Source organism: Odontomachus brunneus, unplaced genomic scaffold (genome assembly GCF_010583005.1).
Source record: "Odontomachus brunneus isolate Ranch 3 - 2012 unplaced genomic scaffold, Obru_v1 Obru_scaffold_090, whole genome shotgun sequence".
NCBI lineage: Eukaryota > Metazoa > Arthropoda > Insecta > Hymenoptera > Formicidae > Odontomachus > Odontomachus brunneus.
The window spans coordinates 917,037-942,015 of record NW_022639540.1 but is presented as its reverse complement, the minus strand read 5'-3'; the positions used below and the strand labels follow the sequence as shown (position 1 = coordinate 942,015).

Genomic DNA, 24,979 nt, shown 5'->3' with positions numbered 1-24,979 from the left:
AGAGAGAGAGAGAGAGAGAGAGAGAGAGAGAGAGAGAGAGAGAGAGAGAGAAAGAGAGATATATATATAGAGAGAGAAAAAGAGAGAGAAATCTGAAGAAAATAAAGGCCGGAAGGAAGAAAAGAGACGCACGCTTCTTTCTGTTGTCGACTACACCCAGGAGAAAACCCCCTTTTAAACGCGGGTTTTAACCAATTCAATTCATAGGCTCGGGTTAAGCTAGGATTTGTGGCTTTGCACTGATGGTGTTTGCTACCACCACGGGAGATTAACTGTTTCTGCGGCGGAGACCGTTCTCGGACCGTCACGTCGTCCCGTCGCTTCGCCTCGCGCCGCGTTGTACTCAGGTAGAGAGAGAGGTACTACGTGTTGTGTGCGGCAGATATGGTGGACGCGGACGTGAAATTGACATTTTTCCGCGATCAAAATATGTCTAATGCGTTTAATCGCAGCGGAAACCGGTCGTTCGGTTGCCGGAACGAGTGTGTGTTCGAAGCGCATTTTCGGGAAAATTCTTCCTCGGGAGGACTCTCGGGAAAACAAGCGCGATCGCGCTGGGCAAATGATTTTGCCGAAGAGGAAACTCTCCGAATCGTTCGGTTTAGCAATCATCCGACCACCCGTTAGCTTTCGATATCGCGCGAGCACACACACGCCGTGTTTGATAAAAAATAATTACCTTCAATCGGAAATTGCAAAATTATACGGGAAAAGGTATTTTGTATCTGCGTCGAAATCGATCCGTGCAGAAATTTTTTTGACACAAATTTGACATGTTATTGTTGTGTTGTCTTCATTATTCTGCATTGAGTTTATACTCGCCACTCCTAAGTATTGAAACAACACAATTTATATGTAACATGCACATTCTTGATGACATCTCATACGTGAAGTGTACAGATAAGTTGTGTTGTTTCTTAACACATTTGTCTTGCGTCAAATCAACAACACAAAAACTGGAGCGAGCCAATTGGGACACGTGAAATGTGTTAAGTTTAACACAAACCTTTTCGCAGCGCACCTCCGAGAACTGCCAAATGTTCACTGCAATATTTCCATGTTACAGCCGATATATAAGACGTTATGATGAAAAATAAAGGAAGAACAAATATATAAATGAAAAAAAAGAATTATAAAATTTATATAATATAGTAAAAATCCTTAGTAGTCCCTTTTGACCGCAACATCCTCCCAGGATGGATTCTTGTGAATGAACGGTATCCTCTACCTGAATTCTTTGTAAAGTTTGAGACTACGCGACCGTAACAGAAATCGTGACGGAAACTAACTTCTTAGCTTGAAGAATGTGATTTTAGTTTAATAAGTTATTTAACCCGACGTAGACAGTGATGAGACTCGTCGTCACTGTGGGCGTGTTCCCATTATATATAATTTTGAATTTTAACGCTTCGGATTACACTGCTTTACGATCGTGCGGATTCGCGGTGCGGGCTCGTGCGCGGCAGACGCTTTCCTGGTGGCGAACGATAACGGAATTCATCAGCGGACGACGGTCATTTGAAGTGAAAAGCATCCGCGAAGCGTACCTGCGCGCGCGCGCGCGCACGAGAGCGTTTAATTGGAAGCTAAGGGGAATCGTCAGGACGATTCAAGAATCATGGCGACGATGATGCGCGGGAACGGACACCGATAATTCGTCGTACAGCATTATGTAATGGTGGTGGAGCGTGTCTAATGGTCGGGTCCTTTCACTCCTCTCTAGCGTGACCTCGACAATTAGCGCGCGGGTAGCCCAGGTACGCGCTTTGCCAGGCGCTTTGCCAGGCGCTTTGCCGTTAAAATATACCGCTATTCTGCAAAGACCGCTCCGTGGCCGTTCCTGCGCTCCTTTCCGACCTCACCGTTACAGGCCAATTATCCCCCGAAACCCTTCAGGTGGCCAAGGGCCGATAAACTTGCTTCTTTTTCACGAGAATAGGTAAACATTCCGATCGAGTACTTACAGGTGTCTCACGCGTAGCAGAGAAACGTGTCTCGTGTGCAATAAATACTTCCCCTCCCCTCCTTCTCGGGTATCAGTCGCGATTGCATCGCGATGCGAGGAATAACGCAACTTAAAGCTTGTAATTATCTAATCCGTCGACTCGACTCGAGCGCACTTAATAAATCAATGTAGCCGCCGAGTCGAATAACTCAGAGATTTATCAGTGACGCGAATCAAGGCATCGTGCCTCCGCGATATGCCGCGATACCGAAGAGTATGTATATTTGCATTATTCGATAACGATCGATGATGCCCGATGCGCTGGCAGTTCTCGTAGTATCTTGTACAACGCAATAATAGATAGATAAATTCCGGGTATTTCAGTGAAACCGTCGGTACAGATGCTCGGTTGCAAAACGGTTTGCATATTTCTGATTGAATGAAATTGCAGCGCTTCGAGTTGTCACAATTAAGAGCCACTGCCGATATGCGTACGCAGCATGATCGGTCGTGACAGAAGTCGGAGTGACAGTAGAGAGTGTGACCATATAAATTGGAGAGAAAAACTTATTTCTAAGTAAAAGAGAACATCATTTATATAATTTTTATATGTGTTATAAAGTAAGATAACGTGATAATGTGTTGAATGGACGTTACACTAAGAAAAAAATATATAAAAAAATATAAAAAAACTACAGGTTATAACAAAAACTAAAGTGATAGTAGAGGATGCAATAATATAAATTTGAAAAGAATTTATTTTAAAATAAGAGAGAGAATTATTTATGTAATTTTTATGTATTTTACGAAGTAAGATGACGTGACAGTGTGCTGAATGTGGATGTTACGGTAGAAAAAAAAGTATTTAAAAAATAAGAAATATCTATTTTGGTAGGCACTAACACATTTACTTAAATCTAAATCCTTTTATTTAAATAGAATTAATAATGGCTTTCATGAAAGGGGTTAAGGTTTGAAGAAAATGTATGTTTTCTTATTTGAAGAACATTTTATATTAATATAAGTAAATACGTTACTAGTACCTGTGCACATTATGAGAAAAAAATATTTGAAAATTCGTTTGTGGAATATAAAGTTTCTGTGAGAAATTTTATATTTCACAAATAAATGTCTCAATATTTTTTTCCCTGACTAATGGAATAGGAATTCCGGGTCATATATAATAAGAAGAATATTTTTTTGACAGTAGACCGAATATTTTTTTTCTTAAATATTTTTTCTCTCTGTGCGGCAGAATGGCTCGTAATTGTGACAACTTAAAGCAAGCTGTGTGCAACTTCGTTCGGTGAAAAGTATGCAAGCTGAGTTTTGCAATCGAGCATACTCAAGCTACATTATGACAGGAGGCAATTTCCGGCGAAAATTTCGCGCAACTGTAATATCACCGCGACGATGGATGTCTTCTGGCGCGGAGTGCAATCTTTCGTCGACATCATTACCTGGCGTCCATTAGGATCTTCACAAAGCAGCGTCGCTCTCGTACCCGGGGCTCCTTTGTGCATTCTATATAGGTGTAGACACCCATCTATCCACCCACCCACCGTGCAGTAACTTTCTCGAAATTCGCGGAACTAAAAGCTCCCTCTCGCTCACGCTTCTTCCTCTTTTTCTCTCCTTCTCGCTTTTCCAGCGGCTCTACGAGCATATTCAGTACACACATACTCGCGTGTTACATTTATTTCGGGTTTCAACAACATCAGCACGTAACGCGGAAAAATAAGATTCGAGCGCGTTGTGCATTTTACGATTTTGGTTCCAACCGGGTAAAAAGCAAATTACTTGACGCAATTAACGCGATGCTGCGCGTTTGCTCTAATTAAGCTAGTGCAGCGGCAGTAATTTATCGCGTAGTTCGCCGCGCCCCGATATTGTTCTCCGTCGTAAACGATGCGCTTTAATAACGCACCGTATCTGGAGAAAGCGGCGCGTGCTATGCACGATGATACGCGAATTAATTATCGCGCGGCTGCGCCGAAGACTTTCAGCCCTGTTCAATTAGATACTTTGCCGAAAATTATCTACCGGAGCTCCGGAAGAATTCCATTTTACTCGTTTCTGCCGAAACACCTTCGGCAAATGCTTAGCTGCGAGAGTGAAATCTTCTTTTCCACGTAATTACGGCGAGGTCGGCGACTCCGGGATACCGGAGCCATTTATTCGAGCCACCTCGCACCTCCGCGCCCGCGAGTTTATCCTCCCGGCGGCACCGGCGACGGCGACGGCGATGGCGATGTCGCGCTGGTACGCGTCGCAGAGAAAAATATTCTCGACGCGCCGCCGCGTGGAAGCCCCGAACGCACGAGGGGCACACGCACGAGAAGCGCGGCCGCGCCCCTCCAACACGCGTGCCCCTCTGACCGCGCGGATCGGCTCGGCATACCTGTACCGGTGCCGTGGTAAATATGTGCCCGGGCCGCGCGGCACATATGTATCCGCACATAGCAGCCCAGTTGGGCCTCTAATGATGATCTACGGTTAGCTACCGCGCACAGCTTCTATAAACCTCCTAATTTCTCCTCTATAAATTCGTCGACCGACGGCGGCGGGCCGGGTGGAGGGAGGGCAGAGGGGAACCACCCTCTCCCCCGTCTCGCACGTCCACCCTTTCTTCCTCCGCGGCTCCCGCCACTCCCCCGTTCTCGCGGCCGATCTTCTTTCCGCAGGATCCCCGCGGGGACCGGCGGGTCCGATCTCGTCGGTCCCACCGGTCTCTCTTTCCCATCGTGGACACCGTCGTAAATGCGCGACTGTATTTAATATTTCGCGAGTCTGTGTGTGACGTGTATCGTTTATTATCGACCGCCGCCGCCGCCGCCGCCGCCGCCGACGCCGCTCCCGTGAGCCCCGCGAAGACAGTGGGAGCGGCGGGAGGACGAGAGGGGCCGAATCGTCCTGCGAGAGAACGGAGCGTATCGAAAGGGGGAAAAAAAAACATAGGTGAAAAGAGAAAAACAGGAGGATGCTCCCGGTGGACGGTTTCTCCTCGCGGTCCTGTGAGAGCCGTAGAAACGCGGGGACGCGACAAAGGCGCGACCGTGAGACTCGCGTGCGCTTTTTACCCTCACCAGCTGAGAAAACACCACGCTCGCGAGACGTCGTCTCTATCGTGTATGTCACTCCTCGCTCCTTCGATTCGATCGTTCGGGGGAGGATCGCGCGCGCCAGGACGTTACCATACGGTCGTAAAACGACGTTCGCCGAGACGTGTCAAGGTAACTCGAAGATTTTAACGCGACGAGGAACGACAAGCAGAGAGAGAGAGAGAGAGAGAGAGAAAGAGAGAGACAAGCAAGGAGGAAACGCGTTAGGCAAGCATCGTACATACGCAGCGTTAGAATTTAACGGGTAGTTACGCGAACTACAAATTTACGCAGGAATATCTCATAGTCAACTCCTGCGGCTTCGGCTGGACGATGCATAAAAATACTAACGTTACGATTCGCCGTGGTGCACACGCGAATTGTGGCCGCGTGACAAAGTGAAATCGCTGACCGGGCCGATATCGGCGGCTTGTCGTCGGTAATTTCGATAAATAACTGGCCGCGCGTCCGCATTTATGCGTTTGCAGGAGACACGAAGTTCCGCGGCGAGAGGCGTCGTCCGCGACGGGCGCGGACATCGCGCATTCCGCAGAGGGACGGGATGACTTCGCTTCGTTATGTTATTCGCCACAATGCGCGAGCGTTAGGCCGCGGAATTCCCGCTCTCTCGGCGGGCCTAACCACGCCGAGTAATTCGCCCGACATCTATGGAATTTGGCATCGAAGTGTATACGACGAGGCGGCGAACGACGAGGAAAAAAGAAAAGGCGAAAAATACATGCGCCTGTAAACCGGTTGCGCGAATATAGCATTGGAATCCGGGTGAAAGTAATGAAGCCGATGAGAGAAATGAGACGCGGGGGTGATTGCGGGACGACACTCGTGAGAGTCTATGAGTCTATCTCACGCGAATTCAGGACGGCGCGGCGGTCTGAACGATCGATTATCGTAATTTAGGTTTTTCTCTGCCAAAATCGCGGTAAATATGTCAGAAGAAAAAAATATCTAAAAAATAAAAAAATACTTATTTGGTGGCTGAAAAAATGTGGCACATTTGTAACTATAATCAGTAGATTTAGAGTATAATCAGTAGATTTAGAGTATAATCAGTAGTATAGAGAAGTAATTATTATGAATTATGGCCAAGAAAACTATTTCTTTGTTAAATTTTACTATGATGTTAGTGATAATAATCTTACAACTATCATATTATAATATTATTTTCGTGTTAGAACAACTCAAAAATATATTCGAAGCCAAAAATAACTTTAATTTTAGTTGAGTCAGTTATTCTTTTTTGTACGTATGCTAATAACATGTTTACTTACTAATATAAAATATTTTACTAATATAAAATATTTTATTACTTTACAAATATAAAATATTTTCTAAATATATAAGAAAGTATATATTTTCTTAAAATACTTTAACTTTTCATGTGAGAGCAATTATTTATTATATTTAAATAAAAGAATTTAGATTTAAGTTTAATATTTATTTGTACTCGCCAAAGTAAATATTTCTTATTTTTTAGATATTTTTTCTCTCAGTATAGTAAGATCAAAATACTAGTGCGCGAATACGTGAGTAATTTTGAATATTATTACTATTCTATCCTTTTTTAATTACGTATATTTAAGCTTTTAACGTAAATAAATAAATAAATATATGTATATATATTCTACGTTGAAAGTTTAAATATTTGTATTGTATTATATAATAAGTAATTTCAGATAAAATGAAACTCATATTTTTATGTTGTTACAATTTTATGAATTATATGTGCAAAGATAACAGAATATTATTATAGATCAAAACATACACATTTCTTCGTAGAATTATAACGACATAAAAGTATAACGGTTTCATATCTGAAAAAGTCCGAAATAACTTATTACACAACTCTAAAATTTAAAGACCCAAAACCCCTAAGAATGTCCGGAATTGAATCCGAGAATTAGTATATTTACTTTAATGTACGTTTGTACCTATTGCCGAAGTATTTACACAAAATCGCCAGCTCTGAAAACAAAAAAGATGGAGACAAAAAATTATTATTTCCTTAGAATAGCAGTAGCGGAAAAAAAAGGAAGGTTCATTCAAGGATCATTTCAAATCTCGACAGTATAACTCTTTCCTGCTCGTATTTTCTGTATATAGTCAAACTTTCAAAGAATTTACCATGGAATTCTTCCTCTTGCTTCCTTCTTCCTCTTCATAAAATGAGTGCAAAAAGTTGATGAGTATTTATGATGGAACTGTATGGGATTTATGTTCTTATAGAAGACCACAAGGTACTTTTGCTGAAGAATTCGGCATTCTTTATGCGTGGTAGCTTTCTTCCCTTTTTACAACAAAGAAACAGATGAATTAGCAGTTTCCTTCTAGCAGGGAAAAATTTCGCGATAGTTACGGTCATATTTTTGGCCTTGATAGAAGGTCTAGCAGCTAAAGTCAAAATATTTAGTAATCCTCAAAAAAATGAAGTGCTTGACGAAGAGACGATGATACCTGAGAGATAATCGCATTAACCGGATTAACGGGATTACGTTACAATTTCGTGTGAACACAAGTGCTAGAAATTGATACTATCGTTTTTCCCAATTTCTCATCGACGAAACATCAAAGTTTCGAGGGCAGACCACAAGGCGCAGCCCATGCTTTCGCACAATAATCCATTTCCTCGATATATAGGGTGTGCGTGTTTTGTAGCGTTATAGTTGTTGTTTAGACGGTAGAATTGCAAGTCGAGATGTCGGCAGAGTATGGTCCCGACGGTTCAGGAGAAATCGAAGGGCGAATAGAAAAGCTGGAGGAGGGAAACATCAGGGCGGAGCTTGAACACGGGAGGAGGAATAAAACGCGCAAACTCGACGAGCGTTCCTCTCTCTCTCTCTCTCCCCCCCTTTTATCCCCTTTCCTCCCCGCGGCCTGTCCCTTCGAGTGAGCCACCCCATCCGGTTTTCCTCTTTTCACCTTTATATGGATTTTTTAGACGCGCGGCCCTTCTTCCTCTCGTTCGTCGAGAGAGACTTGCGCAAACTTGCCGCATGAGTCCTCCTCATTCCTCCTTACTCGCTCTCGCCGTCTTTTTCCTTCCCGTCTGTTTGCCCCCCTCGCGTTTCAGCGGTCGTAATGTCTCGCCTATTTCTATTCTGATGACAGTAGCCACCGTGATCTTTGTGTTGCCCCGTTCTCGTTAAATTATTTCTCGCCGTTACATCATGTTTTTCTACCGAGAGAGCACTGGATTTAACTGGCCGGGAAAAAAGTTCGGGGGACATCCCCGTAGTTTCGCGCGGGAGATAAATCTACCCCGAATTTGGCGGAGAGAGCGGAGCTTCGGTCTCGACGTGCATTAAGCTCCATCTTATTTCAATCCCAACCCGCTTTATATATATATATATGTATCGCGCGCGTGCATTTTCTCTTCTCGCGCAGAGAGTATTACGTGTATGTATCTTGCATATCTATCATATCGTTACGATTGGATGGCTAGATGTGTCACGCGGAGATTGCCCATGCAAGCATAACTCGCGACCGAGCCGAGGCGACGGAAGCCGTCGCGGGCGTTCCAGCAACGATGATGATTCGGTCGGTCTTACGGCGTGCAAATCGAAGGTCTTCCGCGACTTTCCGCGACCGTTTCGCTGCCGAAGTTCCGGCCTGACATCCCCTCGAACCGGTTGTCGCCCGTAGGAAGCTTCTTTGTTAACTTCTCTTTCCTCTCAATTTATCGAACCCCTCCCGAGGCCGGTAACGAGTCACGCTCGTGCCGCGCAACAGCAGCGGCAGCGACGGCTAATCGCGTATGAAACGGCGAGAACTGCTCCTCGCGGAGTCACGCGTGATTTTTGCCTCCGTCGAGTAAGCCCCTTTAATCCTAGAATTGACTTTCGTTGCATTTAGAAGCGCCGAGCGCCGGCACGTACGGGACTGTTAATCCGAGAGCACACCTAGGCAGAACGACGCGAATTGTTGGAAAGGTCGTGCCAAAGAATCGAGGCGCGATTATCTCTCTAAAGTACAATCAGTTTATTATTCACCGAAATACTGTACTTACGGCTGATGGTTCTGTCAGAAGTATAGCACCGCAAACAGTAAAATCTCGCTGAAAGGATCAGTTAATAGTAGAATCTCTATAATGAGAGTCTGGACACTCTGTCGCTGCGGCCGTCATGTTTGGGAAAAACCGGAATCGTAACGCACGGAACGTTTAGATACAAACAACTTTGAACTAAGATACGTATTTTTCGAAGAACTTTCTCAATTAGTAAAAAATGTAACAAACGTTTCTTTCCTTGGCAGATGATCAATCTTTTTGGTTGTTAGTTACTAGTTCCCATACTTATTATTCACACACTTTACATCTCCTTTTCTTTAGGAAAGTAATATACTTTCATCCGTTTTGCTGATGAATTGATACAATGATCACTAATATTATTTATTATCGCTAACATTATAGTAGAATTTTATAGGAAACAGTTTCTCTTATCATAATTTATTTATCATAATTGTTTCTCTGTGTGATTATATTCAGAATCAAATATTTCTTCCTCAGTGTATAACGAATTTGTGTATTATAGATTTTGCAGTGAAATATTATTTCTCACTGGTTAAAAGCAGTGAGAAGTAAAACGGAGAAGTAAGGTGGAAGTGTTTTCGCTAAAAGTCAGTGAATATTCGGTGATTACCGGTGAAATAGTCACTTTACTGATACAATCAGAAGTATTTTTTGCTGATTCACTTTAAGAAAGATTAAAACACATCCGGAAGCGAGATTTTGGCAGCGTCATTACCGCGTATCGATGTGACATCGACGCGTCACAATTCTAATCGTCATGTATGTAAATTTAGTTAATACTTTAAAATTACATAATACACATGGCGTCTGTGTGAAGTGATGATTGCATGTAAGCGCGTGAGCGAATTAATTTCGAAAGCGGCCGACTCGTGATCCGATTTCGCTCGATCCTCCGCGAATTCTACCGTTGATGAATGTTAAATCGAGCAAACGGTCGATACTCGAGCGGTGAATTCCCGCAAAAGTGATTCAATAATTCGCCAATGCCAACTGTCATCGCCGTCGTTGATTGAGACGAAACGAAGAGAGAGAAAAAAAAAGAAAGAAAAAGCAGGAAAAGAAGTAACAGATTGCACTTAACGGACCGTCGGAGATTAACGTTGCGTCTGCTTTGAGGAAGGTCGCCGAAATCGGCTGTCAACATTTTTCAATCCAATTAACGTGAGAGGATTATTTCGGAAACACCGATCGCGCGCGCGCGCGGCGACAATATTAGACTCACGAGGCACGGCCGTTCTTCGCGAGAGCGAAAGGATTAACCCATAAACGAAGCGCGACGCGCGTCGGGCGCGCTTTTAAAGAATGCGGAATCGTCCGCGATGTCGCTTAATCGCCGCGCACGATCGTGATGCCGTAGCTTCCAACCCCCTTCGCAGCGGGGATGTCCAAGTTTTTTCGGCAGTATTCGCATTTCACCGAAATCGTCCCGACGGCGACGACGCTAATCGGCTTTCGCAAGCTTTGAGGTGTTTAACGTCGCCGCCCGGTGCGATATTCGCGCAAGCAGCGCCGATAAACTGGACGAAATCGAATATCGAGCGCCGTGCAACCGTAGGATCGTTCCCGCAGGCGAGGATCCTATCGATCTCAGACCTTCTTTATGCGATCGATGCTCACGGCGTTTTGTCCGAGTTACGATGTACTGGGAAAAATCCGCCGGTACGTCGTCGACGAGTCCTAGCAGAAACGTGTGCAGTTCGCATAGATATCTGTCCAGTTATTGATCAGTATTAATGTATTCTCATTAATTGCACAAATACTACACGCAAAAAAAGTTTCAGTTGGTGCAACCAAATAGGAACCAACTGAACATTAGATGATCAGAAGCGATATCTCTGTTATGGAAACTAATATTTCTGTTGTCGCAACCGAAAATATTCGTCTGAACATTCAATGATATTAGAACTCGGTTGAGGCAACTGAGAACAACTGACTATACAGACGCCTCATAAAGGAATTTTTCTGTTCCTACAGCCGAGTTTTCGTCTGATTCCTGAGCAACCGAAAATTCGATTGCACCAACAGAATTGTTTTTTCCGCGTACGTAGTAGCTGAACAAGAACTAGATTGTTGAGAGTTGAAGCAGTTTACTGTGCAATATGTGAAGCTGTGTTTTGCAAGACATAGCATCAGTAACATCAATTCAATTTTATAATGTGCACGTGTTATGTGATTTTTATCGTGAGTAAATTTGGAACAAATTTATTTGTATCGTTAAAAAGAGAAGTCTAAAATTGCGTGAACATTGAGTGTGGACAAGCATAGAGCAAGGAAAAGGAAATTGGAGGTATTTGACAATGTTAAAGAACTATGACAGAGATGACAATCAAAGTGACAAATGAAAATGAGCAAAAGACAAGTAGTTATACATATAATATAATAATATATTATACATGTAACTCCCATTAAGATTAAAATTTTTGAATTAGGAAGTACACACGGAAAATGAAGTACTACTAAATCTGCCCATTTTATAAGCAACAGACTTGACTATTGATCAGTTTGAATAGTTTTTTGTCCATCTTCCGTTCTATTTTCATTTAGTAAATCGGTTCAGATTTTGCTCATCTTTCGTGCACCGTAACTACAGGAAAAGCGTTATATCTTGATTGAAATATCAAATAGATTCACTCTTCAGCTACTAGACAAAAGTTAACATAACTGTCCAGTGTATAACTGCTCAAAAACTGCATTAAATTTCTACCAGGCAAATTATGATCAAATTACGGGGAGAAGGAAAAGCAACAACACCATTTCTGTTTTGAGACTACAAAATGCTTCATTAAATGCTATGTCAAGCGACAATGTCTGAATATATTCCGATGATTTTTCGAAAGTATACCCATGGGAATTTTAGAACCTGCGTCTCTATGGCCCCCTATGAAGCATTTTTGACTCCTTTACATTGGAAGAATATCTTCTTCGAGGAGGGACGAGAACAGGGTGAGCTCGCGCTTGTATGAAAGCAATTTTTTGATTGAAACCTTATGTTCCCGTCGTCGTACCCGTCACGGCAAACATTTTTGGGACACAACAGTCATAACAGTCACAATGTTTAGTTTATTTCATCGTCATCGTCTAACAACTCTCACAAGAACTGGGGTCACTGAAATCTAGGACCACTAAAAGATGGTAACATCACGCGAGAGGACACAAAGTTACGAGTCATTTCCGTTCACACTGACGAGGAATGCGCTTCTCATATCGATGCAACATGACGATGCGCCGGAAGTGCCGTGGAATCGTATCGTGATTCTTACCACGTTGCTTATCTCTCTCTCTCTCTCTCTCTTTCTCTCTGTCTTTCACGCTTAACGTAACGCGAGTACCCTCGTAATTATCGCGAGCTTGTCGCTTAGATTATAAACGACGCGTGTGCACACGACGCACCACACGACGGCATTGGATGCAGCAGATGCAGCAGCAGCAGCAGCAGCAACAGCAGCACGCGCGCGCTATTCGCGCCCGTACTCGTTGCACGAGAGAGTTCACTATCTCTCACTCAATTTAAGCCTCATCCGCCGTAAGCGGATCGACCAAGCTGGCCTTTTAACGTCGGATAGTCTCGCCTCTCCCGGCTCCGCGGCATAGACGCCCATAACAAACATTATCCGCCATAATGCCCCCGTGTAAACATACCTACCTACGTGGTGCATCAGCCTTTCGGCTCCTCTCCCCGCCCGTCTCGCGTGTAACGCGTTGCAGCCGCGTATAAAAACGCGGCCTCGAAGTTTATTTAACCGTTTAGTGGCGAGTTAAGTTTTGCGCGGTTAAGTCGACCTCTTTTGAGAAACGGTTCTTCCTTACCGACCTGGCGTACGTTACTTCCGGTTTAGCGGAAGTATCGATGATTCGCCGCGACGGGACACTTGTGTGTGTTTTCTGCTCTTGTTCCGACAACGATAACCGGTGACGAGTGGCTATCAATGTGGTACGTAATTATGGCTTTTGGGTACTCGCCGCGGCCATGTTGGATCGTGACGTCAGAGGCGAGAAATACACGATGAAAATTCTTGCGTGACATTTTCGAGTAAAAGACATAGTAAGACATTCTCTTTTAATAAACTTTAAAATTCTCCTAACAAAATTATGTGTCGTTGCTTATACATCAAACAATTATTATTAATTTGAATATATCAGTTTCGAATGGATACTAATTTATTTTTCTATGTAGGTTAAAGATAAAGTTTGCAATTCGAACAGAAATTCTAATCTTACTTTTGACCTTTCTAGCTAGTATTTTATAATGCATTCGATTTCAATCATTTTATGAATGAAAATTGCTTAACAGTATATCATATATTTGCAAGAAACTTTATTCTAGCTAGTTTAATACGCTTAATTTTATTCAGTTACGATGGGAAATATTAATTCAAAATTTTGAGTCTCAAAAATTTACTACTACTAAATTAATTTTTTCTATTTTGAACTGTAATATTCCGATTTTAATGAAACTCATGGAAAAGTATCAATGTTCTAAAAAGACCTTTTCGCGATTCTCTGTGTTCCTCTCAAGATAAATACTAAAAAAAGCACATAGCAATATACTCTTGGGGCCATTTAGATCCGGTTTTCATTACTCTAAAGATTAATATGTTTAAAAATATTAAATAACGTGACATAAAATGGCAAGAAACGTGTAAAAAGAGATTTATCCAAAATGATACACTCGGATTTGAAATGTAAGTTCTGAAAAGGATCTCTCGGCAAAGCTAGTAGGCTGAATAGAATCAAAAGAGGTTGATATAGGCTTCAGAGTATCAAAGCAGGCTTTATGTGGAATATTGAGATCGAAAGTAGGATCAAAATTTCGACTCGAGATGTCACATTAATTTCACGGCTATTTATTGACTGTCAAGGAAAAAGGATAATTTTCCGAGCATTTCACAAGTATTCTTTCACAAAGATATTTTTTACCTGAAAGCAGCACGCAAGAATTTTGAGCGTTTTCTTGCTTCTGATATTATTGATTAAAAGTTCTGCGACGAGAGAGTCTCACATTGCGAGTGTCACGTTACCGTCGCACGTGGTGTTCGCTCGTGGTGACGTTAACAAAGTTACATAAATGCGTGATTAATACAATTATCGTTTTCCTCGTTAGAGTGATTTCCGCGTCGGCAACATCGATTTTCGCGTACGGATTGCATAACGGGCCGTTTATTTCGAAGGACTCATCGCTAGCGCGCGCTGGCACACGTTCGAGCAAAAATCCAACATTTATAATGCTCGTTTCTGCAAAAATCACATGAGCTATCCGATAGGGCCTCTCCGACGGGTGGCCATTTCTTACGAATTCCCCCACCTCCGCAGCGAGGTCCCCACCCCCAACTTTTGGAAAGGGACCAGGTAAGGGCCCGGAGTGGAAAACTATTCAGTGTCGCTTGTAGGTTGGAGTTGGGTTTGACGCGGAGCTGAACTCTTGTATGTCAGGTATAAAGTTCGCGCGCGAATACTTAACAAGAAATAACGCGTGTTCAAGTGATTTATTGGTTTCTGTGACATATAAAAAAAAAAAATCAGGGAAGACACCTAAGTTGTAGATACCTAGTCATTCCGAATTGTATCGGCCTGACTCGCCGAAAAATCGTATATTCAAAGGAAATAACAAGATCAAGGAGTGTCAACTGAGTGTCTGTAAGAACAATGGGATCAAAGAGCTGCCTGAATTTGCAACACGCTCGTTAGGTTTTATACCCGGCGCCAGGACTTTGCGATGTGGAACATACCGACGATCGAGCACGTCAGTTGTTGTCGCGAGTTAATCGAGTGTTAATCATGAAACCGTCGAAGCGTGCGACGTGATATATATACTGTGGTTGCAGTGGGCTGAATGATATCGGGCTATACATGATGAATCGTGTCGAGATAATCTAGAGACGCAAATTTTTTCTCTACAGCTGTAAACGTGCGCTTTCCCTCGAGACGATGCAATAGTGATTGATCGTGATACGATCGACATCTCGACAAATTGGTAAATGTTTCCCCTTTCTTTTGACGTTTACAGACACGGAACAAAAGTTTTCTTTTTGAGCGTGTACACGGAGAAGGAGAATATTAATTCTCTTATATATAAATTCTCTTCAATTTTACTATTAAACCTATGTTTATTAACTATATTTTTAGTTATATTAAATTATATCTTCATATATCTGTATTATATTCTTGGTAGTGTAGAAATAGAAACTCTCAGCTTCATTTTATCTTGTTAAGAAACGCAAATTTTTTGATAGCACATTGTAGCTCTTAAGATACAAATAACATATATGAAATGAAAGGACAATAAATTATTGTAGAATGTCGATCTATTCCTCGGTTAGAAAATTCTGTAGCAATTTTTGTTATAAAATTCTCGTTGTGTATCTTACGATGTAACCATCAGGAGTGTTTTTTGTCACCGTTCGATATTTCGTAGAACAGTAGAAAATAAAAGACTAATATTTTATTGTACACTCAAATTTTCGAAGGTATAAAATATTGTTTACTTGTTCACTTATTCGTCACTTTTATTAAATCTAATAATGTAAACAGTAATAATATAAAATGTTATAAAATTTTTGTATGTAATATTTTTTATATTCTTCATAGTTTTTGTTCGTTTAAAATTAAATATTTGAGTTATTTTGTATTATTTGCTGCTTCACGACACAACCAAAGCCTGTTGGAATCGACATGAAATATTCGACGAGGTAACCAACGGTTCCCTCATCTTTTGTTTCTGGTTAAGTTTCTCGTTAAATGAACATATCATTGAGATCTATGAGAAACCTCGACACAGACTGTATCTATTTGAAGGATGCATTTTCGGCAAAAATTCTCCGATCAATCATTAGTTGCAAATAATAAAATCGTCATCATGACAGTGATAAAAAGAATGGTAACACGCTTTCAGGTGGAGAAGTATACGATCCGCGGCAGCGTGTTAAAAGGGCCGACGCCAAGGATAGCAACGGAGGATCCATCGAGGACACCTATTCACGCGGCGAACGGTACTCCCTCCTAGGGAGGAGAACAGCTGGTGGGCGGCGTGCAGGGCGGAGGTACTTGCGAGATAAGGGAGCGTGATAAGCGCGCCGCGGTGGCGGGTGAGCTGGCTTGCCTCGCAGGCTACATGGCGGGGTACCTGAGGGCGACAGGCTCGTCCTGCACCCCGACCGGAAGTCCTCAGTACCACCCCCACGCGCATCCGATGGGTGTCAGCAGCCATCCTCATCCTCATCCTCACTCGCATCCGGGCGCGCCGCATCACGCTCTGCCGACAACGTTCGCCCTCGCTGCACACGGCCATGCGCAACCCCATCCGCTGGAGCATACCTTGCCCGGGTACCCGCAAGGTGAGTCTTTTATTTGAATTCCGTGCGAAGAGGAACGACAAATAACAGCCCACACGTTTATTAGCGCGCGCCGAATTATTAAAGGGACCGAGTAAGAGAGCCCGGAGTAGAAAACTATTCATTGTCGCTTGTAAGTTGAAGTTGGACGCACAGCTGAGCTCTAGTATGTCAGATATATAAAGTGCGCGCGCGAATACTTAACAAGAAATAAAACGTGTTCAAGTGCAATATTTATTAATCTTTGTGTCAAACGAACAAAAAATCAGGCAAGACACCTAGGTGTAGACGAATTTCACTATACCATCCGTTGCTACACGGAAAGAAAAGATCCCACTGCTGTGGCTAATCCTGGAATTGTTTTGCTAGAAGTGTATTTGTTGCTGCAACTAAAGATTCGCTGCTGTAAATAAAATTTTTGCTAGCTATTGCTACATCGGTGTTTTATGACTAAATGTGTGCCTACTCAAAGAAATGTTTCACCGGTTCAGATGGAACTCTAAATTCTACTAACAGTTAAAATTTAACTGTTTTTCGCATTGGTTAGAAAATTGTCTATGGTACGTACAATTTACAGCAGCAGCGTTCTAGCAATATCTGCAAGCAAAGAAGAGTATAACTTTCTAAGGATTTTGCGACCGTTCGCGGATCATTTTATATTTATATTTTTTTATGTATTTTTCTTGGTAGAAACCAAAAATTATCAGTATAATAACGCCAGGAAAAAACTTAAAGAAAAAACTTAAGGAAAAAGAGATATATATAAAAAATGGAAAAAAATTGTTATTCATGTTGTTATAGAATCAGTGTTAGTTATGCTTCAATAATTCAAAAATTAATTTAAAGTTGGACGAGTAATATATTGTATTGCAGAACGTTAATTAGATTATATTTTTCACTATAATATTTATTATAACAAAATTTAATAATCTTATGAGAAATATGAAAACTTTAAACTACGATATTATATCATTATTGCTTTCCAACTAATCCTCTTTACGAATTATTTTGTATTTCTAGATTCAATTTATATTGAATATAATATATTGAAAAGTAATTGAGAACAAACTCATTTGAAATATCTCATTTGAAAAATCTCATTTGAAAAATAATAAAATAACGAGATTCTTCTTTTATTCAGACTTGGGACCGACAGTAGTGTAGTTGCATCTCCCATTTACACACACACACACACACACACACACACACGCACGTTCTATAACGTGAATATTTTTTCATTATATATATATATATTTTTTTTTCCTTAAGTCGGGCGTTATTATATTGATAATTTTCGGTTTCTATAAAGAAAAATACATAAGAATATATAAATATAAAACGATCCTCGCGGTCGCGAAATCTTTAAAAAGTTATATTCTCCTTTAGATGAGCGCGAGGGTTATACATTCGTTTGTCTCTTTTGTCGCTAGTATTTTTCGGTCTACCACTTTTATAAGAGATATGATTGTCTTTAATGGATACAGAGAGACTTTCATTGTAAATTTCACAAATAGTTCAGTTGGAAATTTTGTCTCCATTATCTAAGTTGATTAAATGCAAAACATATGCGATATCGCAGTGTTTTCTTATGTCCATTTTTTTGAGCGTATGTTATAACGAGATTTAGCTACCATACAGATTCCTGCTGCCGCGGTTAACTCTTTCTTCCGTGCAGAGGAAGCAAATCCAAAATGTGCACTGAGAGAAAAAAATATATCAACTAAAATTGTAGTTATTTCTAGCGACAACCATATTTTTCCTAGTAAAATAATAGTAGTGGCATGGTATAAAATTATTACCACTAACATTATAGCAGAATTGAATAAAAAATAGTTTTTTTTTACCTCACTTGTAGTAATTATTTCTCTGTGTGATTATAATTACAAATATTAGATATTTTTTTTCAATGTGTGTCTCTATAAACCGTCCAACAGAACTCATCCCACCGTATCGCGCGTGTTGGTTCAACAATGTCCTTCACTTAATATCCTCAGTCATGATCGTAGTAGTTCGCAAAATGGCAGGAGATTTTTCCACAGAAAGACGATTACAACAACGACTACCTACACGCGAGCATCCTGACACCTAAATCTACTACCGTGAAGATTCTGGGTATAGATTCTGCATTTCTTTTGTTGTCTCGATCCGGGATTCTTCTGTTTTCCGCAGGGTTTTGCCGCTGGTGTTTTGGTATACTCTCCCTATCCAACGGTACAAAACGGTCCCGTCCAGTTGGACGTTCTATTGATGCGCGCGTGCAGGTAGAAGAGTCTTGAGGTAATCGTGAGGTGGCGACAGCGGCAGTGTTTCGCCACTATTCGCGTTCAACTCCCGACGCTTTTTCGCGAGAGCGTCGCGATCAGAATCATGAAACACCCGCGGAACGCGGTGGCGAAAAGCGCCGACGGCGGCGGGGAGAGCGCGAGATTTTCGATGGTGATTAATCCGGCCGGCTAATCCAGCGAAATAAAAGACGAGCATTTAATCTGCAGCTCGGCGTTACAACGGCGCGACAGGTAGCGGCGCCGTATTCATTCGGCAAACCGTCGCGGATAATCGCCGCGCTTAAAAACGGACTCCGCTGAAATTCTTTATCCTTTCTTTTTTTTCCGTTTCGTTTTTTCCGTTTCATTAACCAAACGATTTTTTCCCCAACTTTGGAGTCACTCTTACTTGCGTCGCGATACGCATTTGCGTGAAGATTCCAGGAGAAACGGACTGAAAGTTTCACGATAAACTGTCGAAGCGGAGCTTCCCCGTGGCCATTAGCAGGGCCGTATTAATCCGCGACGGATCTGGAATTCATGTCATGGCCCGCAAAAAGCGGCGTAATTACACTTCGAGCGCCGTTCTGAATCGCGACATGACGATGACGGTTACGGGAAAATTCTCACTCGTCACAAAGTCCGGGTCAAAGCACAGGTTTGGAAACGCGGGAAAAGCAATTGGCGCCTCTGGCCTCCTAGGATTACTATACCTGCTCTTTGTTTGTCTTTGCCTCTTTATACCCTTGGACCTTTAGACCCGTCAGAGTCTTGCCTTTCAGCGCGGCTAACGCGCGACATCAAACAAAAATAATGAAGTTACATTTTTGTCGTCCGCATTATCATTTCATTACTGCAAGATGCTGCACGACGTGTATTATGCGTTCACATGTATATACGTGGATGTGATTACATTTAATTAGTGATGTGTCTTTTCTTCGAACGGTAACACGCCAGCGGCCGTCGCTGTGAGAGTATTTCACGTGACCGCGCCATATTCGCCGTTATTGATTGCCGTGCAAATCGATGCATCGATTGAAACCGTACGAGACCGCCGTGCAATCTCGGGGCTTCCCGACTGTAGCTATCGCTGTGACTCGAAACAGCAGTGGCTGCACCACCGCCGCGTCAACTGATTCTTAGGGTAAACGCAAAAAGACGCGAAATGATTTCGCACAGTGACGAGCGACACATTTCCATCGGGAAATACGATCACTTCAGAATTGCGATCGCGAAATATCCGCCGCCGCTGGGATTCGCTAAAATCGCCGAGTCCCGGTGAAAACGAATATTCGCGGGAAACCCGCTCGTGAGAGCGCGGCTGACGTCCATTACGACGCATTTCATGACCGCTAACCGAAATCTCGGACGCCCACCCACAAAGAATCCGGGTGAGCTCGACGTTTCCCGCACACCATTTAAACCTCGCGAACGAAAAAACCCAGATGATCGGCCGCGGTGCGCGAAGCAGAGAGAGAGAGAGAGAGAGAGAGGGGGGGGAGGGGAGAGAAGGGACAGAGAAGGCAAGAGCAATCTCGGGCAGAATTCCCACCGCGGCCTGGTACCACTCTCGAGGTCGCGCCGCCGGGTCGGTAATTGACTGCATAAATTTTCCAGTGTGCCACCGATGTCGCAGCGCACATACACAGAAAGAGATCGCTACCGAAGTAAGGAGAACGGAGGGTTGAAGCGAGGGGCGACTGTCGAAGGTGGAGAAAAAGAGAGAGAAAGAGAGGATGAGGAAGGAAGACAGGAGGACTATACCAGTACAGCTGAACACGAAGTGGAATAGAATAGAACGGACAAAGTATGAGAGAAAAAGACAGAGGAGGAGAGAATAAGGTAGAATGAGAAATAGCAGAGAGAGAGAGAGAGAGAGAGAGAGAGAGAGTTTTCGCATCGGTTTCTTTTAGCGGCACGATTCGGCGAAAAGCGTCGTCGTTGGCGTTTTCCTTCGCTCTTCTCTTTCCTGACCGTCTTTCGCCTTTTCGCCCTCTTTCTCGCGCAACTCGAAAGGGGTCCCGGCCGCTGAGGTGTGCGGGACGCAGAGCGGCGGGGGAGGGGAATGAAGGGGGGAGGGCAGGGTGTCGAGGAGATGGAGTGGTTGGGGGGAGAGGCCGGGGGATGCTTCGGCGAAGAAGAGTGGAGAGAACCATGAGAGTAAGCCGCTTATCAGGGTGGCAGCAGGCAGTATAGGTCCAACCGACGCAGATAGGTGGGTTTCCATGGAAACACGGATCTGTCCGTTAGGTCCCTGCGTACCTACGTCCAGCCGCCTCTATCCGTTGTAGGCGTATCCGCGCTACACGAAAAGCTGGCGAACGAGAGAGAAACAACGAACAACGGGGTCGACGACGACATAACGCGGGGGTGTGTGGAGGTGGAGGTCGGCGCGCTAGAGACGGAATAGAAACAAAGGGCGCGGACACGCGAAGGGAATAGCGCGCGCAACTCTTGCCGCCGGAAACTTCCGTTTGTATTATCCACGCGTGACGAAACAACACTTCCGACGTCGTCGCGTTTTTCGACGTCGGACGGCTTCAGAGCAGTGTCCGCGTTCTCTCCGTTGCGACACCCCATCTTACCACCCTAACTTTCGCGGGAACCGATATCTGCACGGGGAAAAAATTTTAGTTCGTGTAACTGAATGGAGACCAGACGAGAAATAACATCTTTGTTACTGCGACTGAAAACATTCGTCTGAACATTCAGTTGTATGAAAACTCGGTAACTTGTAGTAATTGGCGAACAATTGGCTAAGCAGAAGTGTCGTACAGATATATTGTCCTTACAACCTAATCTTTTATTTAGTCCCTAACGGAGAATTCAGTTACATTAAGGAAAAATTCACACCTTGGTTAGAAAAACAAAAAACAGAAAGGCAGAAAGCAATCAAAACTCACGCTGGTAGAAAAGCAAAGACTGTCGATCACCACCCGACTACCAGCGCGAGTTTTGACTGGCTTCTGCCTTTTTATTTTTCTGTCAATGTGTGAATTCTTTCTTATGGAGTTGTTTTTTCGTGCACGGAAAAAGATTTCGGTTCGTGTAACTGACGTCAGAGAAACTTATCGGCGAGAAGCAATCTTTGTTACTGTGACCGAAAATACCATTCGTCTGAATGAAAATACCATTCGTCTTGGTTGGGATAACTGAGAGCTGGTTGAGCAGAAACCTCCTACAGGACTCCTTCTGTTCCTACAACCAAGTTTTTCATGCCAAGGAGAACTCAGTTACACTAACTTGTTTTTCTCCGTGTGGGCTCGCCCCAAGCGAGCCCGTCGGAGAAGTTGCGATAACCCTCTGTGCGAAGTTAATTCGCGCGACGATATACGGCAACGTCGACGCGTGGTCGGAAAGGGCGATTTCGTGTAGCGCGATACGTGCGGCGCGGCGCTGTTTATTTTGTTATGCAATCGTGCCGGCGGGAAGGGCTCAAGCGGGAGACGATCGCAGCCAGGTCGGCGAAAGAACGATAACTTCGGGCAGGAGGCTCGCCGAGGAGGCGGCTAGGGGTGCGCAAGTGGCAGGACTCGCTCTCTCCCCAGGACTCGCGGCGGGATACGTGGGAATCGCGTCACATGGCCTCCGCCCTTTTCCCATCCGGGTTACTATTTGTTGTCACAGAGAAATTGCCCGTCCACTTAACTTCCTCCAGCTCCTTATGACGACGGAGGCTGCGTCGCGACGCGTGAAGGAGGACACCGTACTCGATGATTTCTTTCGCTTGACGATCATCAGTCGGCGGAGAAGGCGCGGTTTCGATCCCGACCTCGATTCATAATCTCGCGGCATTGTTGAGACTGCGGCGCGTAATTTGTCTAACCCGTAACGATATAAAAAGACGCGTTGTCACGGCTGGAAGAGGCTCACAATGAAATAACCCTCGGCCCGAGGACATTTCGCATTTCGTGAGTGAGTGAATGTTTAATGCAGGGTGTCCAACGCTGCCGAGGAGGGCCCGGCAGCGCGTCTGTCGCCGGCGGGCTTGTCAATTCGGCACAGTTCCAATCACTCAATTAGGCGTCAGGTTAAGGGCGGCACGTGGCGCGGCCACGTGCTGCACTGCGTGCACGCCGCTGCGTTACCAAGCGACCGCAGAACGCCGCAACGGGAGAGCCGCTTCCGTCGCGGCGCGTGTCGCGACTAAATTGAGTAGGAGAGAGGCCAAACACAAATCTAGACCTAATTGCAAGACAAACACTCGACGTTGAGTGAAATGTCGCGTGAAACGGCGATACGCCGACGCGGGGGAATACCGTCTCTTCTGTGCTGCTGTTGCTTCTTCTTCTTTCTCTTCTCCTCCTCCACCTCCTCCTCCTCCTCCTCCTCCTCGTCCGTGTCACCTCGCCGCCGCGGCGCGACGCTCCTCCGGAATTACGTCTTTTGTTATTGATACGGTCAGATCTATTGTGTTTGTGGCCGGGGTTTCTCTTACACCGGAATTCCCTTATGCAAACATCGCCGGCCAGCGCGAAACTTCGCCGACTGAACGAAGCTCCTCGGCGAGAGAGTGAAACTCGCGCCGAGGAATGGCAAGAGGCGCGTAGGTCGAAGCGTTGCAACGCGAAGCTTATCCGATTACCCTGCCCGGCCTGCGTCCCGGACGCGCGTCGGTATTTTGTTACGTACTTATGCTTATACGTGCTAGATTATCGCACGAGGACGACTGTCCGCTACGGCCACACGCACTCCTTCTTCTCTCTCTTTCTCCTTCATCCCTTTTCCATCGCTACCTGCCGGAACTTCCGCACCCAACACGGAACGGTTTCTTTCTCACGTCTTCTTTCCGTCGTTTTTCAGCTCCCAGTGAGAGAAACGCCTGAACGGCGAGAATAACACACACGACTTCGATTTCTCTCTCTCCCTCCCTCCCTCTCTCTCTCTCTCTCTCTCTCTCTCTCTCTCTTACTCTCTCATCTCGAGCCCACGGCGTTGCGATCACACGACGGTCACGTTGTAAACGCAAAGTCGGCCAAATGTTTTCGTAGCTGATGGCCTTTTAGAATTCCCTCTTCTGTCACCGCCCGCCACGTGCTGTCATCCCACGGTCCCCCCCAATAATCCAGCCCTCCATCCCTGGCGGCGGCGCCGTGTAGCAGCCTATTCGCGTTTTAGCTTTTAATTAATTTTCGATTCTCTCCTCGGGCGCGCCCCGCCTTCCGCCCGTCTTCCACCGCCATTCGCCACGCTTCGCTTCTATGAATATCAAAGTAGTCGTCCGGCTCTGCGCGACAAGCCCGCCATTTTACGGTTCCCCGACGCCCGTCGTCCTTTGTTTGAGATTCAGCTACTCGCGATTTCGAGAACCACGCTGCCAGCGGCGCATCCCAAAATCAACGATTACAAATTATTATTCCAAACTGATATTCCTCGTCTCGTTATTCCCGCGGTTTGGCGAGGGGAAAAGCGCGAGTGAAAGTGTTAAATTCGAGATTTGCGACCGTGAAATGTCTCGTCAGCCGCGGAGATACACATGGCGGAGCAGGGCTTTGCGGTCGCGGGCGTCGAGTCGCGCGAAACCGCGGCGGAAAACAGTGTTGAGTCGCGCTGGCGTGTCTGCTGCAAACACAATTGCAATTTTTCGAACAACACGGACGACAAAGTCGTGGCGGTAATACCACGGCGGAAATTCGCCGGGAATCGCCGACGCCCCGATACGTTTGCTACTGAACCGGCTGTACATGTAATTGCGATTAATTACCGTCAAGCCCGCGGCGTATCAGTGATATGTTGCGTCCGAGATAAATTCCCGCCGCCGTATTTTAGTCGCAACGGGCATTTGCGACGTTATCTGAATCGGGTGTGCATTTATTTGTATAATTTACTGCGGTTTCCATCTCTCTCTCACCTTCTGTCTGTCTCTCTTTCTCTCCCGCGGGAGTACATCGTGCTTGGCGATATGTGCGTGTGAAGTAATAACGTGTCAACAAAGGTCGCCGGTCATTTTCACAGCGTACACTTTGTTGCACGCTACTAGATCGCCGACGTCAGTCCGAGTCCAATCGTAATTTAATAGATGCTCTCTGTCCCCTCTTCCCTTTCTTGGACGCTGTAAGATGCACGCGTAGCGTGGACCAAAGAGGAAAATTCAAACACGACCAGCTCGCTTAGTGATTTTAGCTTCTGTCTCTTTACTGAATTTCGCAATAGTGCTTAAGCTGGCAAAAAATATATTTTCAAAACTTAAGCAATGTCATTAAAAATATCTAGGAACTCTTGAAGTTATATATATATATATATATATATATATATATATATATATATATATATATATATATATATATATATTGTGT

General features: G+C 44.2%; 1 protein-coding gene and 1 long non-coding RNA gene across 5 annotated transcripts in view; one reads left to right on the top strand and one right to left on the bottom strand.

Moving 5' to 3' along the window:
* The window catches only part of LOC116848162, a 140,031-nt gene that overhangs the window by 47,079 nt on the left and 67,973 nt on the right, over nt 1-24,979 (bottom strand). The gene's annotated exons all lie outside the window — the stretch shown is intronic.
* Nucleotides 1-24,979, top strand: part of LOC116848154 (homeobox protein OTX2-like) — an 83,982-nt gene that overhangs the window by 39,192 nt on the left and 19,811 nt on the right. For 3 of the 4 annotated variants that reach the window (XM_032823961.1, XM_032823962.1, XM_032823964.1), the window contains one exon: nt 15,981-16,422. In XM_032823961.1, coding sequence (XP_032679852.1) covers nt 16,200-16,422 — 223 coding nt within the window. In that variant the 5' untranslated portion in view covers nt 15,981-16,199. Of the gene's footprint in view, nt 1-14,477; nt 15,063-15,980; nt 16,423-24,979 lie in introns of those variants that run through there. The other variant, XM_032823965.1, reaches the window with a different exon arrangement.